The sequence below is a fragment of the Dipodomys merriami genome, unplaced genomic scaffold (assembly GCF_024711535.1).
Source record: "Dipodomys merriami isolate MVZ:Mamm:240054 unplaced genomic scaffold, mDipMer1.0.p SCAF_2, whole genome shotgun sequence".
Lineage (NCBI taxonomy): Eukaryota > Metazoa > Chordata > Mammalia > Rodentia > Heteromyidae > Dipodomys > Dipodomys merriami.
This window is the reverse complement of record NW_027203381.1, coordinates 11,605,037-11,624,270: the sequence shown is the minus strand read 5'-3', so window position 1 is coordinate 11,624,270 and position 19,234 is coordinate 11,605,037. Positions and strand designations below refer to the sequence as shown.

At 44.9% G+C, this 19,234-nt stretch overlaps 1 protein-coding gene across 5 annotated transcripts in view; it reads right to left on the bottom strand.

Annotated features, from left to right (window-relative positions):
- The window catches only part of Alpk2 (alpha kinase 2), a 122,563-nt gene that overhangs the window by 80,493 nt on the left and 22,836 nt on the right, over positions 1 to 19,234 (bottom strand). For all 5 annotated transcript variants that reach the window (XM_070029047.1, XM_070029046.1, XM_070029045.1 and 2 more), the window contains one exon: positions 1,283 to 2,933. In XM_070029047.1, the coding sequence (XP_069885148.1) occupies positions 1,283 to 2,933 (1,651 nt within the window). The remainder of the gene's footprint in view (positions 1 to 1,282; positions 2,934 to 19,234) is intronic.

Sequence of the window (19,234 nt, the reverse complement as noted above, 5' to 3'; positions counted from 1 at the left end):
CTTTATTTTATGTCAGTATTTGGCCAAACCACCTACTAAACATACTTTCAGAACATATCTGAGGTTACCTGTGTGTGCACTAAGTGGTATGTTTAAAGAGCTAAATAGGGGTAAAACTGGCCTCCCTAGGAAAAAAAACAACAAAGTATTTATCTGATTAATTTGAACAACCGAAGAGAATAACTTACTCTGTCAAGAGCTACCTTGGCTCTGGAGATTTGTAGATTAGCTGTCTTATGACAGTCTTTAGAAATCAGTGCTTCAGTTTCTTCTGTTTTCACAGAGAGTGATCAATAATTTTGCACTGGGGAACATTTTTCAGAAAATCTTCCTTAAAAGTAATATTGGGTTACAACTACAAAATTGGAGGAAAGGGAACATGAAGGATGGTAAAAAAAAAAATTCATAAATAACATTTAGATCATGTATTTCTAAAAAAATCAAATCTTGGCCATAGTATAGCATTGGTCCAAAGCTCATTTGGAATACTTGAATATAAAAGATAAATAAAAACAGTGTGTCAAAGCATTTTTGTGCATTAATTATTCTGATAAATGTAATTTCATCTCTTTAAAATGAGTATTAAAAACACCCCAAATCAGTGAAGAAAGAATATAGTTTCTGCCTGGCAGTATTTTCCTGCCCTCTTTGAGACTTTGTGTCTCAGAAAGGAAAATAAAGCAAACACTAATAAAAAACACATTACCAGCCCAGCAGTCAGCTTTATCTGCTTCTTCCAGAATCACAAAGTGAACCCTGCAAGTCAATTAGACTCACTGACACCCCTTTTCCTTTGAGTTATCAATTCTGATAAAGCCAAAACCTACTGCTTTCAACGTGTATCTGAAGAATGACCCCCACGAATGTTTTTCTCCTTTAAAGGCTATGCCCAAAACATTTGCTCGAGAAACTTTCTGAATAGCAAACATTGCCTAGTAAAACACATGCAGTAGATGAAATATCAGGTTTCTTTTTCCAGCTGTCCAGAGTCCCATGAGTGCCTCTCACTTCTATCGGTCTTTTGCTATAATTAGGAGGACTCAGGGTTTATCTGGGCCTTTTTCAAAACCAGATTTCCTTCCTAGCAGCAGCTATAGCAGCTGTCACTTGCAAGTACCTTGATGGTCCTGGGAGACTTATTTTGATGTACATTATGATACAGAAATCATGATTACAAAGACACACATACACACATATGCATGCACGCATGCATGCACCCTACCACCACCACTACTACCACACCACACCGCCTTCTCTCATAATTTTGCAAAAGGAGACTTACCTGAAGATGGTCACTCTGGTCTGGAACCCAGTGTGTCTCAAATAAGTCATAAACCTGCACCCCTTCTCCCTTGAAACTTGGGTACCCTTCCTTGTTGAGTGAGCCTTGCTCTGTCAGAGGTGACGTAGCACATGGTCGGATGTGGAAGTGGGAATTCCGGCGAGGAGGTCTAGCTTTGGTGTGCAGAGTCTGTCTTGGATCGTTCTGGGTCAGAGGGTGACTAGTGGGTTCCTGGGAAGGGGGGTTTAAGGTTCCCTCTGGGGAGATTTCCTTCCAGATTAGCTTCTTGGCATTTCCCTTCACTCTGGGGCACCCTCCTTTGGTGGGTCTCTGGGTGCCCCTCCTGCTGCCTGCATGCCTCTCCCATCTGTCCTCAGCACTGCTCTCTGAACCCTGCTTCATCTCTGACTTGTCTGTACCCCCAGACAAGGGCTTCATCTCTGCCTTTGTCGCTGCCTCATCCATGGTTAGCAGGTTGTCACTGGTGAATTCCTCTCCTGCTTGGTGGCAGTCTCTGGCTTCTCCTTGAATTCCTGGACAATCATTTTCAGCAATCCCAGAAGCACTGGGGAAAGCAGTCACTGTTCCATCCTGGTGAGGGCCCAGAGTGAGTCTCGTCCCTCCTGGTGGGGAGGAGGGACTGTGCTTGGAGGCTGTGCTGCTCCTGATCCCCACTTCTGGGGACTGCGAGCGAGAAGCAGAGAAGCCAGTGGTGGCATCCATAGGCTCCTTGTCACCCGACACCTGAGGCCCACAACCCATTTCACTGAGGAAATGCTCACGCCCACCCAGGCCACACTCGCTGAATTCCATCTCTTCGTCATCGCTTTCTAATAAAAAAGCATGCCCAGTCCTTTGCAGGCTCCCTTGCCAAACTGCATTAGAGTAATCCGTCATAACATCGGAACATTCCAGATACTCCAGGTCATCATCTGAAAACTCCTCTGTGCAGGTTAAGGTTATCTCTGGGCAAAGTTCATAGTCACTGCTGTCCGAGTCTTCGCTGGAGACTTGGGGGTGGAACTCCCCGTTGCCCGAGGTGCTGTTGGTATCTGGGTAAATGCCTGCAGTTGCCTCTGACAGTGGGAGGCTGAAGCTGATGTACTTCTGTGCTTTGGGGTTTTGATGACTAGGGGTGAAGGCCTCCCCATTAGGGCTGTCATCGCTCAGGCCATCTTCTGTGGAATGCACCGTCCGGTGGTGATATGCGTCACGATGTTCGGGAGTATTATTTGAAGGCAGGGAAGTTTCTTCTGTGTTACTTGGATCATAAACCTCTGCAGCTGGCCTCATTCCTTTAACGTGGTGGGGATTTTCAGAGCTGGGGGAGCAAATGTCATAACTGGCCAATACCTGGGGTGAGTGGAAGAGGTTGAATTTGACAGGGGAGGAATCAGGTGACGTGAGAGTCTCCGGGGAGACACTCTCTCCTTCCTTACAAGTCTGTTCTTTCTCATGGGTCTGCCTTGTGCGTTCTTCCTCATCGGTGTCTCCCTCACGTGTCTGCCCCACGGCCCCCCCACCTCCCAGGGCAGGAGAAACGTGTGGGATTTCTGGTGCAGATTCCACCTCCAGGGAAGCAGAGCAGCAGACCATTCCCAGGTCGTTTCTGGCTGACACTTGATACACAGCAGCATCGCTCTGGGCACAGCTAGGATAAAGAGAACACACAGGTAAGTCTGCACCTGAATAGCAGCATTGCTCATGTGATAGCCTGTAAGGAATGGCGACCATTTGACATGCTTGGGAAGCTCTGGGGTGGTCTCTGGAAATGGGCTGCTGTAGTCAGAAGCAGCTGTCCCCCGGACACTAGCTGTACACCCAGTGCTGAAAACCTGAGACTCTCAGAATTTTCCCCAGCAGCTTTCCACAATCTGACCCTGAAATGGAAATGCTGTGGATTTCTTAGATGAATGGAGGAGATGTTGGAGATTCTAATATCTTCTTGCCTTTCAAAGTCATTTTTATGTTGTGGGAATTTGAAAGAGCATTATCTTTCTGGAGTGATACATTGAACACAAATAACTAAAGCATTCTCTTGCATGGTGGATGTGTCAGCAGCAGCTCTTTTTAAGACAGTGTGAAGAAATGTATTTCTTGCCAAGAGACTATAAAAACCATAATAGGATTATGTGGTTGAAGGCCAGTGTCACTTTCTTCTTGATTTAATGTCACAAAAAGATCTAAATCACAGCCATGAACCCTATTAGCTGGAAACCCACATCCACATGTCATCCTGACTAACATAGATCAAGCCAGGTGTTTGGCTTGGAAGGAACAGAATTCTGGATCAGACTGAGCCTGCATTCCCTGTTCCAGGAGCGATAGCACTCCTTGGTTCCTCCCTTTTCTAACTGGAGCCACATGAAGCCTGGCCCCTGCCCTGCTTCACTGACTCATTTCCTGTAAAGACCTTTCCTCACTCCCAATAAAAGCTTGTTACCCTTGTGTAAGTTATTTATCCCATTTGACCTCTTTGTGATACTGATGATCTGCCAGAGGTCAACAGGCAGGAGCCATGCATGAGTCTGGCTCGGACTTAGAAGCAATGCTCAGGTGTTTGCTATCTTTGACTGTCCCTTGTGTAAAATACACCCAGCTATTAAACCGGGGAGGGGTGGGTATTAGACAGCTACTGTCCTCCTTGTCTTCTCTCTCCTCATTGGAGAAACCCTTTGCTTCTTCAAGTCCATACATGTTCACAAGCCTTCGGCCATTGGTACTTGCACGTTCAGGCCTCGTTTTCAGATGTCAGAGACTCAGAGACTCATTCCAGTTTTACTAATGTCTTGTTTCATTGGTAACCTGCCTCCTTAGAAGCCATTGTGGCTCAAGCTTAGCTATGAGCCACAGCTGTGATCAGGCTCTGTCTCCAGCCACGGACTGACACCAGGAAACTGACACTTAAGGCAACTTTCTGGTGAAAACAGTAGCCATCCCTCTCTATTTCACAAACCTATTCTGATTCCAGTGAGAAAACAAGTGTGAAGGGGTTTCATAAAAGCATAAAATCTCTGCCATATGTTTTCTCCAAGGTCGTGAAAGTGCCAAGACCAAGTAACCTCTGGTCTCAAGATGCAAGCAGAAGAACCATTAGAGATCTCCACTTAAAATTCAAGGTCAGCCAGGTACCAAATGCTCACACCAATAATCCTAGCTACTCAGGAGGATGAGATCTGAGGATCACAGTTCAAAGCCAGTCCAGGCAGAAAATTCCATGACTCTTACCTTCAATTAACTAGTTTTAAAAAGTTGTGGTAGAGCATCTTCCATGAATGAAAAAGCTAAGGGATAGTTCCTGCGTCTTGAGTTCAAGTCCTAGCACTACCATGCACACACACACACACACACACACACACACACACACACACACACACACACACACACACACACACACACCCCTGTCAGAATCCCATGGTTCATGCCTGTAATCCTAGTTATTTCAGAGCTAGAGATCAGGAGAATCATAGTTAGAGGCCTTCTGTTGAGACCTTATGTCAACAGAAAAATGGATGTGGGAGCATAGGTCTGTGATCCCACTGTGTAGGAAGCAGAAATAGGGAATCATGATCCAGACTTGCAAAATAACCCAAAGCAGAGAGAGCCGGAGGTGTGATTCAAGCAGCAGAGCACGTTCCATCAAGTGCAAAGGTCTGAACTGAAAATGTTTCTAAAGATCCTGCGCCACTCTAACACCAGCTGTCCACTCACAACACCTGGGGACGACCTGTTCTCATTCTCATTAGTTAGGCTGTGGTCTCCTTAAGAAATGAATCTGCAACTGAAGAGGCATTGTCTGCAGTTCCACATGACACATCATTCCCCTCGTGAACCTCTTTGGGATTTAGACTCATTTAAGAGTTTTCTAAGAAACATAAAAGAACACTATGGAGTCTGGAAAAAATCCGTAGTACTTCAGATTTTCCTGAGTTTCCCGGCCAGATACCCAATGATGGGTACAGATGATTCTCAAGGTTCAAGGAGAAGACAAAAAGAACTTTAGGAAAATACAGAGAAAGTAATTGGGTCAAATATGTTTAATGACTACACAGATGGGAAATTGTCATGATTTAATGATGTGTAATTTAACAGCACATGCATTTTAGTTGATAGAAGATTTACAATCCATTCTAAGTACACTAAGTAAAGTGTAAAGGGGCTGGATTAAGTCCAATTAACTTCTCACTGGTTAATGAGTGTCTGTGAGTTATCGTTAGTGGTTGGCACATAATTAATCTCTAAGCATCGTACAGAGGAAGGGGAGAAAATTAGGCAAAGAACCCAGCATCTGTTGAATGCTTTCTAGGTTAACTATCTAGCTGTTCTCCATGTACAAAACTGAGTTCAGCTGGGTGCTGGCGGCTCATGCTTGCAATCGTAGCTACTCAAGAGGCTGACATCTAAGGATCTTGGTTTGAATTCAGCCCTAGCTGAAAAGTCTACAAGACCCCATCTCCAACTAACCAACAAAATTCTGGACTGGATGCATGGATCAAGTGGTAGATCACCCAGCAATCAAGCTGAGTAGTCAAGTGAGAGTCCAAGGCACTGAGTTTAAGGCCTGGCAGTACCCTCTCAACACACACACACACACACACACACACACACACACACACACACACACACACACACACACACACACACACACACACACCATCAACAATAACAAAAACTCAGGCTCAAAATTGGTCAGTAATTTCCCTAAAATGTCAAAGCTAGGAAGCAGCAGAGCTGAGATGAATGAAAAGAGTTTGGAACACTGAAGCCTAGCTTAGTGCATGCTGTTCGAAAAACGACATGCCGAGAAGAGAAACAGGATACAGACACCATTGTGCAAATCAAGTGTTTCTGTCTTCCTCTTGATGAGTCAGTTGGCAAGCATGTGGAGGGTATATGCTGGTGACTAGCATTATGGTACGAGCAGAGGATGATGGGTGGCACAAACTTCTCAAGAGGGCAACCATAGATCAGCTCTTGGCTAAGCTGTACTGTGCACACTGGCAGGAGAAAGGCAGCTCACAGAAGGGACTTCCAACCACCACAGCTAAAATGATGTGAAGCCAGTAGAGGTGTAGAATCTTCCCAAGATGCTGGCAGAGAGACCTGTGTGCCCCATAGTGATTTCACAGGAATGCAAAAACATCCAGAAGAAATTCCCTGAACCATTCATTGAGTTCCCTCCTTGCATATAATTTGGCAGGAGAAAGCAGACACATTCCTCCACCCTGCTTGGAAAGTCTTGATTGAATTCTCCAGGTTCTTTCTTAATTTATCATTTTCCTTATTAAAGCAATCGAGGTTCATGTTATTGTAATTGGCAGAGCATCTTCTGGTTCGAAATCCCTACAGTCAGTCTAACCTAAAGGTTCTGAGAGCATTTTGGCATCAGCACTGTTTTATACTAAGAAAAATATTTGATCCTAATACTGCAACCAGCCACCACGCACCCCCCCCCCCGCAGAAAAAAACAAAAACCTGGGTTCTGATGGATCATGCTTATAATTCTCACCTGGATGATCAAAGTTTAAAGTCAACCTGGGCAGAAGTCTGAGAGACTCATCTCTAATTAACTAGCAAATGCTGGGCTAGAAATGTGGCTAAAATGGTAGAACACCATCAGTGAGCAAGAAAGATGAGCAAGTAAGGCCCTGAGATGAAGTCCTAGAACCATCCAACTAATTAAACTAACTAAGCAGTTGAAATATTCCAAGGGATATTTATGTGGCTTAAATTTAAGATATAGGGCTAGCAAGGTGGGTTAGTAGTAGAGTGCTTGCCTCACATGCATGAAGCTCTGGGTTCGATTCCTTAGTACCACATAAACAGAAAGGCTACAACTGGCGCTATGGCTCAAGTGGTAGAGTGCTAGCCTTGAGCAAAAGAAGCTTAGGGACAGTGCCCAGGCCCAGAGTTCAAGCCCCAGGACTGGCAAAAAAAAAAAAAAAAAAAAAAAACACTAAAAACTAAGATATACTTACCATATTAAAATTAAAAGAAAAAAATTAAAAAACATATTAATTCATAACATTAAAAATAAATTCATGCCCTCTGTACATCTCCTTTATAATAACAATTTAAAAGTAAATTCATTATGCACTAGCACAAATAGCTAATTTATGAAAAATAACTATAGTATAGCAAAATGTTGTGAGTGGTATTGCTTGACAGTTTTTCAGATTATCTTTTGTATGAAGCTTAATAGAAGAATGGTGGGTTTATATCTATTTCTGCACTTGACATTTTAGTTAAAGCAAATCTGGCCTCACACAGAAATATAGAAAGAAAATGCAGGGGGGCTGGGAAGGTGGCTCAGTGGAAGAGCGCTTGCCTTGCATGCTTGAGGCTCTGGATTCGATTCCTCAGCACCCATAAGCAAAAAAAAAAAAAAAAGCCAGAAGTGGCAGAGCGCTAGCCTTGAGCTGAAGAGGTGAGGGACAGTGCCCAGGCTCAGAGTTCAGGCACACAACCGGGCCCCCCCCCCAAAAAAAAGAAAAGGGCTAGGAAGATGGCTCAGTGGTAGAGTGCTTGCTACATAAGCAGAAAAGGCTGGAAATGGTGCTATGGCTCAAGTGGTAGAGCGCTAGCTTTGAGCTAAAGAGCTGAGGGACAGTGCCCAGGCCTAGAGTTCAAGTCTCATGACCAACAAGAAAGAAAGAAAGGAAGAAAGAAAAAGAGAGAGGAGAGAGAGAGAGAGAGAGAGAGAGAGAGAGAGAGAGAGAGAGAGAGAGAGAGAGAGAGAGAGAGAGAGAAAGGCCTTAGTTAAGAAAAGGGACTGAATAATAGTTGGAAATTTTAGATTTCATCACCAGCAACTGATACTTTTAGTTCTCCTTGCCAGGCTTACTTTGCTCACCTTGGGGAAAATATCTCCCAAATACTCAAGGCTGGATAACCATCATTTGCCCATTCGTCTTTCAAGTAAAACCGACTCTGTGAGAAAAGCAGCCAGTTCTGCTTGAAAGAATAATAATTCCTCACCTCAAGGAATTCCAGTCTAGAGTATGTCTTGCATAGTTCTCCTGTTCAGTCACAGGTATAAAAGGGACCTCTATTGAGTTACCAAGATTTAGTAAATGAGCCACTTTTACTGGTGTGTCATTGGCATTTTTAAGTAAAATTCATTGTTTTTAGCTGTATGGCAGTGAAGAATTCTGTGATAGTTAATACAGTGTGAGACTGCTGTTTTGATTCACATAAGGACTCAATCCCCCTAACCCAGGTCCTCAAGTGCCCCCTTGGCTTTTCTGCTTCTGGCTGGCTAGCACTCTACCAAATGAGCCCCACTTCTACTTCCAGCTTTTTGCTGGTTAATTGGAGATAAGAGTCTGACAGATTTCTCTGCCTAGGCTGGCTTCAAACCAAGAGTCTCAAATCTCAGCCTCTTGAACTGTTAGAATTTTAGATATGAGCCACCAGCACCCAGTTATAGCTGAGTACTTTTTATGACAATGCTTTTGACCTAATAAATCTTCCCAAAGGCCTAAAGGAACCACCAGAGGTCCATGGAACACAGAGAACCTCTGACTGAAGCTACTAGCCAAGAAAAGCTGGAACAATAGCACTTCCCACAGCCCAGCACAGGCTGTTGGGCCTTGGAGGAAGGAGGGGCCTTCACCTGAAGGAGGGGCTATATAGCTCCACGTGACCATTCATGCACCCTCTGAGGCAGATGACTTAATCTACGGTTTTCAAAGGGAAAAGAAGTGTATGTCAAGGATCCCACCCCCAGGGTCTTCATCCCTGCAGCCAGGAACGCCAATGTGAGGAGGCTACTGAAGCCTCCAATGGCTGTGAACTGTCCCAGCTTGCCTTTCCATGAGGCAGGGAGGGGAAGAGGATGCCAGAAATAACTACATGCTCACATTTGTGTCCTTTTCTGCTTCATAGCACCAGGTTAAGATCATAACACTTTCCTGGGCTTAGTGTCTATTTTTATCACCTGCCTGCCTGACCTTAATGGCATTATTTAGAAAAATTGAAGAAATAGGAGAAGCTTTGGTGATTTTTGTTTTTGTGCTGGCAGTCCAACCCAGGGCATCAGGCATGCTAAGCACCATGCACCCAAGGCTGTATCAAGACTCTGAGTTTTTTGGTTTTTTGCAAACCCCAATGTCTATTTACCATTTAAATGAAAGAATTTTAAAAAAGAAAACAAAAGAACAAAAAATTTATTCAATGATGGTTGACCCATACATCTGAAAATGACAGGAACCTCAGGGTATGCCTAGGCCTATTTACCTGTCTTGTACTTTGATCCTGCCTCTGTACTCTTTTATATTGCCAAGGCTGGCTGCTGAAAGCTGTAACTCCTTGGTTTCCATGACCTCCAACTTCCGGTTGAGTTTGACCAAAGAAATGGAGGAGATTCGAAGGTGGGAAGAATGGAAAAGCCAGGCCCAGGTGGCCTTCCCAGGGAATAGTGTACACCTTTGGCAGCCCAAATTTGCATAGAACACTCATCAGGAGAATGCTAGTCATTCTCCTCTCTTTGTCTCTATATCCCAGGAGATTATGCCTACCTTCTGATGATAATCTCTGGGTGATCTCCCTGTTAACTGCTTGGCTCAATCATTTGTGTAATTCTGTACTACATCCTTGAAAAAAGTCTTTGTCTTCCTAATGGATACAGACATGATGTATTTTTTTTAACTGATGTTGGGTCTGAAGCAGAGAAAAATGTGACTTGTTACCCAGCTAAAAATGTTAAGAAATGATCAGGATTGTGTTGGCCATTCTATAGAAGAGGAAGATGCTCCTTTCAGAGGCCTTTTCATCAAGAGCTTCCAATACAACAATGGTAGTAAAATAGCTACAATATAGGACTGTATCTGCCAAGTACCATTAAAAACCATGGCAATTATAGAGACTGTGGATGGAGGGCAAGACAGGGAGGGAAGTTCCTTGGGGAACTTAGCACCCGAAGCATGTGTAGGACATACATGGAATGATTTGAGCAAGAAAAGTGATCTGCACCTGGGGTGGGGGAGGCACTGGGCAGAAGGAAGAGCCAAAAAAAAAAAAGTAGGAACTAGGCAAACTCCAGGCCCTTTAATTTGGAATGTGAGGGAGAGACAGCACAACTCCATGATTTACTGCTTAACCAGGATACTTGGCAATGAAAAGGGACATTCTTCATACTCCAAGACAACAGACAGGGAAACTGAGGCTGAGCCAGGTGAACCAGGAGGTATGGTCATGGGCTGGGAGGTGGCAGAACCCAGGCAGGGAAATGTTTCTCAACCCATACTGAGGGGGGTAGAAGAAGTCAGGCTCTAGTTCACTACAAAGTAGAATGGAAGATGATTTGGAAGGCGTTCCCTACCATTTACACTGTGGACCAAGGGTGAGGAGGGAAGGCTATTGGTCTCCATTTCTGTGGGTTTGATTGAGCAGGAAGACTCCATTATGCCACATTAACAACTATATATTCCTGGCACCTGGCATAGGACTTATGAAGGTTAGCAAGACGTTAGTTTGGACTAACATCCTGCCCTGGAGATCTGTTAACATTGCTGAGCCAGGCTTTCAGGTGTTAAATAGGGTACTGTGTGTGGTTTGCAAACTTGAGTGTCATCAAACCCTAAAAGGCAAACTGAGGCAGTGAGTGCTCGTGGTGGTTAGGAGGGAAGAGGTCAGGGTGGCCTGGATCTCCAGGGAACCAGGCCAGCAGGAAACTTGAACCCAGCAGGGAAGGATTAAACTTTGGCTAAGGGGGAGGAGGGCATTCCAGGCAGATGTAATGGAGCTGGAATAAGCAGGTCAGGTTGGGGGGGGGGGGAGTCAGTAAAGCAATGGGCTGGTATAGGAGTTCAGAAGGTAGAGCTAGGGTGGAGGGAGAGGACCTGTGGACAGGAGAGGTAGGTTGGCAGGAGCTTCTGAGCAGAATGCACCAAGAAAGGCTCAGAACATCACACGGAAGTGAGCTGACAGGCTGGCTTACTTTGCTTCTTCACCTGTGTGTAATCTTCTGCAAAGCTTGTGAATTCAATGTGGCATCATGGTTAAGGGACAGATAAGCAGCCAGGGTGACCAGAGTCCCCGCTTAGCAAAACCAAAACAAAACAAAACAAACAACCAAAAAACCCTCAAAGTATTTAGAAACAATCTCACCATCAGCACCTAATAGACAATCAACTTAGGTTGGTCTCAAGGAGCATTGTGAAGACACAAAACCTCTAGTCTGTGATTCCAGGCTAGAAAAGACCCAGAAGCGGAGAACTGGATTGGGAAGGCTATGTCACAGCAGGTGGTCCCAATGTGTGGTAACATATCCATCCCTAGCCAAGGGCCCAGCCTGCTTTAGAAAAGCCAGGTAGCATCTTTCTGAAGGACAGACTGCTGGTTCATCAAGATCTCAGCAAGCCTCTAACCAGACTGCAGTACTCCTACTCTGCTTCCCTTCCCAGCCAGTCTGCTACCAACCCTGGAGCCTGACTTCTATCCCCTTCCATATCCAGTGGGACAGCAACCCCTGTCACACACAGCCAACACTTGATTGCTTCTGGCCACCTTGTCCAGGTCCCTCCTGGCCAGAGCTACCAACATTTCATCTAAATTCCTGTGTCACTGCTTGAGGGTCTGCTCATTTCTCTGTAGATATGGTAAGAGTCTCACATTCAATATGAAGCCAGAAGATATCATGACTCTGCCTAGTGTGTCCCCCTCTCATTCAAAGCAACCAAGTCCTGATCCAGTTCCCTGACTGACAACATCTCCCCTTCTTTTCACTCCTTGAACTCAGCCACTTCCAGACTTCTTCCCTTACCAAGTAATCCTCAATCCTCACCATTTTTCTTGATGGTACTGGGGGTGGGGGGGAGGGCAACCATTTCAGACCCTCCCTGTCTTTTGCTGTTAATGTTTTGCTAGAGTCTTGCTTTCTGATGAGCATGCATTTGGACTAGATACACTTACTAGAGGCTTCCTGTCATTGGGAGGCCAGGCATGTACCACAGTGTGTGGCTTCTCTCGGTTGAGATGGAGTCTCATGGACATTTCTGCCTCGGCTGACCTGGCACCATGATCTTCCCATTCTCAACCTCCCATGTAGCTTGGGATGACAAGAATGTACCGCTTAGCCTAGCTATGGGTTGAAAAACAGTCTTATGAACTTTTCTGCCTGATTGGCTACAAACTGTGATCCTCCTGTTTTCAGCCTCCCACGTACCTTGAATTCCAGCTGTGAGCCACTAGACCCTCACTTCTGAACAAAGACCTGTGACTACTCCTTTTGAATTAGGAGACTTGGTTGATAGATGAGCAGCAGTGAGCCATGTAATAATCCTGGGGGTTCTGGAAAGCTTAGTGCTTGTGTTACAACTCTAGCTTGCTTAGCCCCTGATCAGGTATGTTACTTTGAATGATCTCTGTTATTTTCTTGATCTCTGTGGACCTTGAGTGTCCAACCTGTAAGTGCAGCTACTAGACAAGACCAATTGGATTTGACCAACAAAAACTATTTCTTTGGGGAGGGGAGATATCTGAGTACCAGTATGTATTTGAGCTCCTAGGCCTAGAGTGAGCTAAATCTTAGATCTGGGCTTCTTGTACTTAACCATGCACATGAGTCACCTGGGATCTCGTTAAAGTGCTTGGATTGTCCGGGATTCTGCCACTGTAACAAGCTCCCAGGGGAAGCTGATGCAGACAGCCACAAATTAAGCAGAAAAGGCAGAGGCCCTTCCAACCCTGTGACACCAATGAGCCGAGGAAAGGTGAGAGTCCTCTTATTAAAGACTCAGCTGTCACTTGACTTGCTGCCCAGTGTAGGCTGAGTTCCCAGGCAGTATCTGCAAGTTACCTCTCAGGCAACTGGCTGTTGGGTTCCTTTTTGCTTTTAGAAACAAAAATAGGCCGGGGAGGGAAGGAGCTAAATCAGAGGGAAGAACTGTCTCAAAATCTGGCTCACCAGATGCAGGAGATCCCAAATTCTATCCCCAGGGCTGCCAATAAATAAATTGCTGGCCCTGAGATCTGCTGTCAGGAAAAAAAAAAACTGTCACAATTTAATTTCTTCTCTCTCCCTGCTGCTCTGTCCATAGGCCTGTGGTGACTGTCTTTGTCTTCTTAAGAGACACCTCATTGTGCCTCTGCTACACTGTCATCTTTAATGTCCACTGGGCAAGCAGAAATTGGCCAGCCAAGGGAAGGGCAGGAGGGTGTGATGTGGCAAGAGGGAAGCTTTCTGTCGGGAAGCTAATTAGGGATCTCCTAGCCACCACCTCTAACTACAGGAAAAACCTCTTCCTGCTGGGACAGCAGCCCAGCAAATAGAGGTTGACAAGGACAAAAGGTATTACCACAAATGACCAGAAGCTCAGACACTCTGCAGCTCAAATGATGACATGAGCAGCCAATATGGTGCCCTCCTCCCACATCAACAGCGGGAAGACTTTAAATGCCTTTGAAATGCCCTTGAACAGCAGTGCTCAGGTGGCTGCCCACCGAATGGTTCTTTCCCTCCCCTCAGGCATGGCTCTGAAGAATGGAACAACAGCACTGGATTCCTCTGTAACTCACTCCACAAATCTTTCCAGAATGCTAGCTAAGAGACAGATACTGATCTTAGTGCCGCAGGTCTAAGACTCAGACCCAGCCCCTCCTCTCCCATTCCATATGCGTTCCATGCCAATTGGCAAAGACTCACAATAAACAAAGGTAGAGATTAATACACAGCATGACTAGGAACATTACCTGTGTCTATCAACAGGTGAAAAGAAAAACCAAGTTTAGTAGATCCAAGTACTGAAATACCAAAACACAACTGAACTGTAAAAGGAATGAATTATCAATGTACCAAACAACATAGATGATATTCCTATAATTATGTAGAAAAGAAGAAACACAGTCTATGGTCTCACTGATAGAAAATTCTAACAAATATAAGGCTATTGGCACTGAAAGTAGATCTATATTTAGATGCCACCTGAAGAGGACAGGAAAGATGGGATTTTTGGGGGGGGAGGATCTGGTCATGGGCCTGAACGCTGGGCCTGGGTGCTGTCCCTTAGCTCTTCAGCTCAAGGCTGGCGCTCTACCACTTGAGCCACAGCACCACCTCCAGCTTTTTTCTTTTTGCTTATGTGGTGCTGAGGAATCGAACCCAGGGCCTCATGCATGCAAGGCAAGCGCTCTACCACTGAGCCACCTTCCCAGCCCAAAAGATGGGATTATTAAGGGACATGAGATTGTATTTTTCCTTCTAGGGTATAAACTTGGGATCTCACATTTGTTAGGGCTCTATCTACCACTAAGCCCCTTGCAAGAACTTTTTCTTTTGTTTTTCTATTATCTCAGGCTCTTGAGCAGCTGGGATTATAGATGTGCACCACTACAGTCTATGAGAAATCTTTTGAGGATACTAGATGTATTTGTATCTTATTTGCTGTGAGGATTCCATTGGATATAAACATGTGTTGATGCTTATCAAACTGAATACTTTAAATATAATGTGGTCTATTACATGGTAACATACCCATGCATATCTATAGTGTACACAACATGTATATCTCACTTAACATCATGCTATGTGTTAAGTAAAATAGCAAGCAAGCCAGGGAAGGTAGGGGATGCTGGGGACAGGCAATCCTACTTTAGATGGCTAGCCAGAGACTCTGTGAATTAGTGATATTGTACAGAAGCCTGAAGCATGTGAGAGAGCTAGCGCTGGGGAGAGTGCATCCACGGAAAGCATGTGATTAGACCTGATTTGCATCTCTGAATTTGTATTGGTTCAGAACTGAGTTCATGCCTCAAGTTTTGAATGACATGATTGTCTGGAGACCTATATGTCATCTGTCTTTGAATCTGTCCTGCCACATCCATATCCCTGGTCTATACCTGCCTTCTTTACACCTGCAGAAGGAAGTCATACCTCACCTTCTCTAGAGTCAGTCCTAAGATTCCCATCAAGAATACAGAGATGTATTTTGACTCCATCTTCTCTAAAACACTTCCACCAAGTATCCTGATTCCAGTTTCATACTGTCATGTCCAAGAATGACTGAATGTAGCTACCAATACACAGTGGAACTCAGGATAAAGAGTTATTTATTAGCCCTTGATAAAACACTGGGCACTGTGTAAAAAGCCTTCCTTAACTGTGATACCTCAGTCAATCTTCACCCAGCTTGCAAGGTAGATACTAATAGTGTTTTCAGCTGATATGTAGGAAAATGGAGGCAGGCAGAGGTTAAGTAGCCTGCCCTAGTAAGACATAGGGCCAAGACCTGAAAACCTAGGCAGTCTGATTCAGAACTGAACCCTGGAAGCATCCACATCTGACTCCACAGAGCATTGCAAATCTCTAATTCTGAACCAATGGGCCCCCGTCCAATTCCTGTGCCTTCCATGTTTGGGAAATTCATATGCTGAAGCTGTAACCCCCAATGCAATGGTATCTGGGGATGAGATTTGGGGGAAGAGATTGGGTTCAAATGGTAGTAGCCTCATGACAGGCCAGTGCCCTTACAAGCAGATCTCATTTCTCCCCACCTCCTCTCTTCCCCAGTAAAAAGGTGGCTTCTGCAAACCAGGATATAGACCCTCACCAGAATCTGACCATATTGCACCCTGGCTTGATCTAGGACTTCCCACCATCCAGAATGGTGAGGAATACAGTTTTGCTGTTCAGGACATTCAGTCTAAGGGGCTTTGTAAGGGCAGCCCAAGCTAACTGAGACAGATGGAATCAGGGCACCCAAATCCTAACCCCTCTCACAGGCCACACCGTTATTAGCTCTGAGTGGGATGAGATCTGAAGAGGGTTCAGTGTGGGCCTTTGCTTCCATGTGAATGAGAGTCTAGCTGAGGCACTGTGTCTGACTGCTATTTTAAGAGCTGTGGTACAGAAGGTACAGGACAGACTGGTATAGGACTGACCAGTGTTGTAAGATGTGGAGACAAGGGAACTAGAGCTGTGGCAAAGCCCTTCCTGTCAACTCACAGGCCTGATTTGGTCCAGTGCCATCCACCCTGTCAAGTGCCTGGACAGGTGTCAGCCAAAGACTCTTGAGTGCTAGAATGCTGTGGCCTCTGTGTCAGGGAGATGCCCCATCTTTTCAGTTCTCAAAAGCATCTGATTGTGACTGAGATTCCAGAGGACCACCAACTTCCCCAGTGCTCCTGGGCTGCTCTCAGGCTCCAGAAGATGTCCATGAAAGGGATATTTTGAGAGAAAGTCAATATGTGTCTAATCTCAGTGATGGGTACACTGTTCCTTGGATGCCCCAAGGTCACAGGAAGGAGCTCTTAAAACAGTCGGTCCATTACCTGCTCTGAGCAGGGTTTGCCCTGAATGGTGAGCACCACTGTGGAAGCAGCTACCAAACCCCTGTCCTAAAGAAAAAGTAAGTGTCCCATGCCTGTCCTCCCACCACACTTCTCTAAAACACGCATTAACGAGGTCACAACTGGACTGTGATGATGGGCAATAGGTTTTGGAAGGGACTAAACGGGCATTTCTCGTCAGACTCTCAGAACCTGTTCAAGAAGGGCTCCAGGGTCATGTGAGTAATTGCCACCATGCATGCCTGTTGAGTACATTCATGAAGAATGGCATAAAAGCCTGCCACAGCTCTGTGCTGGGAACACAGAGACCTTCCAGGTGCCGGAAAGTTCGCCTAGTCATCCTTAAGACTTGTTACACCTACTTAAGCTCACAGAACATGAACTCCACAGAATGCTTTCCAGACTTGGATGAAGAGCATCGCTCCTTAGCCAAGACATAGCAAGATTCAGTCAGTCATCTTTATTTTCACCCAATGAGTCCTTAAGCAAATACGTTAATTACATTTAACTTCTCAGGAAGGAGATCAGAGAAGGAAAAATGTTGCCACTCTCAGAATCTTGCTTACCTCCAAACTGTCTTATTTTAATCAAGTCCCAATTATTATTATTATTTTAAATAAGCTCAAGTTCCAGGCTGGCCTCAAACTCACTATGTAGCCTAGACTGGCCTCAAACTCATGATCTTCCTGTCTTGACCTCCTAAGTGCTAAGATCATAGGTATGTGCCACCCACTTGACAACTCCAGAATTATAGTTTGATGCGTCACACATATTTAAAGCACGTATTCAATGAAATCGAAACAGGTAACTTAGCAGCTGCTTTTGTGGGGAAACACACTCCTTCCTTGGACCCATGAATCAGTTAAAAGCAGGATACAAGCCAGGCACCCCACCCTTTATTTGTATCCATGTCTGAGCTATTCCCTTCGGCAGTCACTCTGCAGTCACCTTGGGTTCCAGGAAAGAGAGGAAAGTGAGGCAATGCCTTTTTAATCATTGTGTGCCCCCCAAAAGAAAAGTGAACAGTTCAACACGACCACCTGCCAAACAACAGTGACGCGCCTTGTTCCTTCTCAGCTCAAGTGATAAAATGCTAACAACTTCTCCAGAAGCCCCTCCAAAGACGAAGATTAAAGTAATGATCCATCAGGCCAACCTGGGTCTGGAAATGTTTAACCTTATGCATGCCTCTCTCCTTCTACTCCTAGTTCTTTGTTTAAACCTGTAGCTCATGTTTGTGTCCCAAACATGGCTGAATCTGGGCTGAAGTTCCCTGTCTTCCCATGGCATGTGTGCCATGTAATAAGTCGTACTCTGACCTTCCCCATATCTCTTTATTTGGCACATGGGTGCAACTGGGTGTACTTAACATTTAGAAGTCAAGAAGTTTGGGCTCATTTGGGGGCTAGTTTCAAAATTACTATTGTTATTCTTCCTATTATTATTACAGAGTTCTTCTAAATTCTTTGCATGTGTTGACTGAAATTCCACAACAACCCTAGAAAGCAGATACTATAGCTATCCCCCCTTACAGATGAGGAAACTCAGGTACAGAGAAATCAAATAACTTGCCTAGGATGACAGAGTTTATGGATCTGGGATTTAAATCCAGATCAACCCTGGCTTCAGATTCTTCTCTCAATGTGGAAAAGAACACCGTGTCTTTGTCAGTGAAGTTGATGATGACAATTGTGCCATTAGCAAGATCTGTACTTTGAGCTATTTTTTTCCCAGGAATGGGGATATCTTGAATGGAGCCACAGATCATCATCTACCCAGGCTTGGCCACAGTTACCAACTCAGGATTTTCAGATGCCTAGCAGAAGGTTCATATAGACAGAATGATCCAGTAGAGAAGGCTAGATAAAGCCTCAGGCATAGAAAATAACCAACTCTTACACCAGAATAGCTTAAGGAAAGTGACACTGTGCCCCAAAACTCCTAGTCTCCTGGCCACCCAGATGTATGGAATAATCCAGCAGATTGAGACATTTCAACTGTCATAAACACCATTTATAGTTGCTAGTATAAACCTGTGAGATAAAAGCAGCTTAAGCCTTGTGACTAGGCTATACACGCCTAAAAAATAACCACTTCTATTTATCTGTCTGCTTTCCCTAATGCGCTGTGAGATCATTTAAAGGATATTAAGTGCTCTTATTGCTTGCTAAAAAAAATGAGTGGACTAAGAATGAATAAAATCATTCCACAGGCACACACACGGTAGTAGGGAGGGTTGTTTTTAAGTAGGACAAAGACATTTAGATATATGTGATCTAAAAGATCCAATAGATGTCCAATAGATGGAATGGAGATTATTAAAAATGTGGACCCTTAATTCTCCCATTTATGTGCCCCTTGCTGCTGTGGTTTGCTCCTCCCTTCTTTAAGAGGTAGAGACTACTTTCCTGCCTGTGGCTTGTTTTGACCAAGGGAAGTGGCAGCCTTGGTGCTGAGGTGGCCTCCAGAGGCCCTGCAGCTTCCTTACCATGGAATACCACGCAAGACTGCCAGCCCCCCTCCCCGAGGAGAACAGCCCAGTGGGAGAGGAGCTGGGATGGCCCAGCCAACCGCAACCTCAGCTGCCACGGGTGAAGCCATTTTGGAGCTTCAGCCCAACCAATCCTCCAGTGCCACTTGATACAAATGGCATTGAATGAGCAT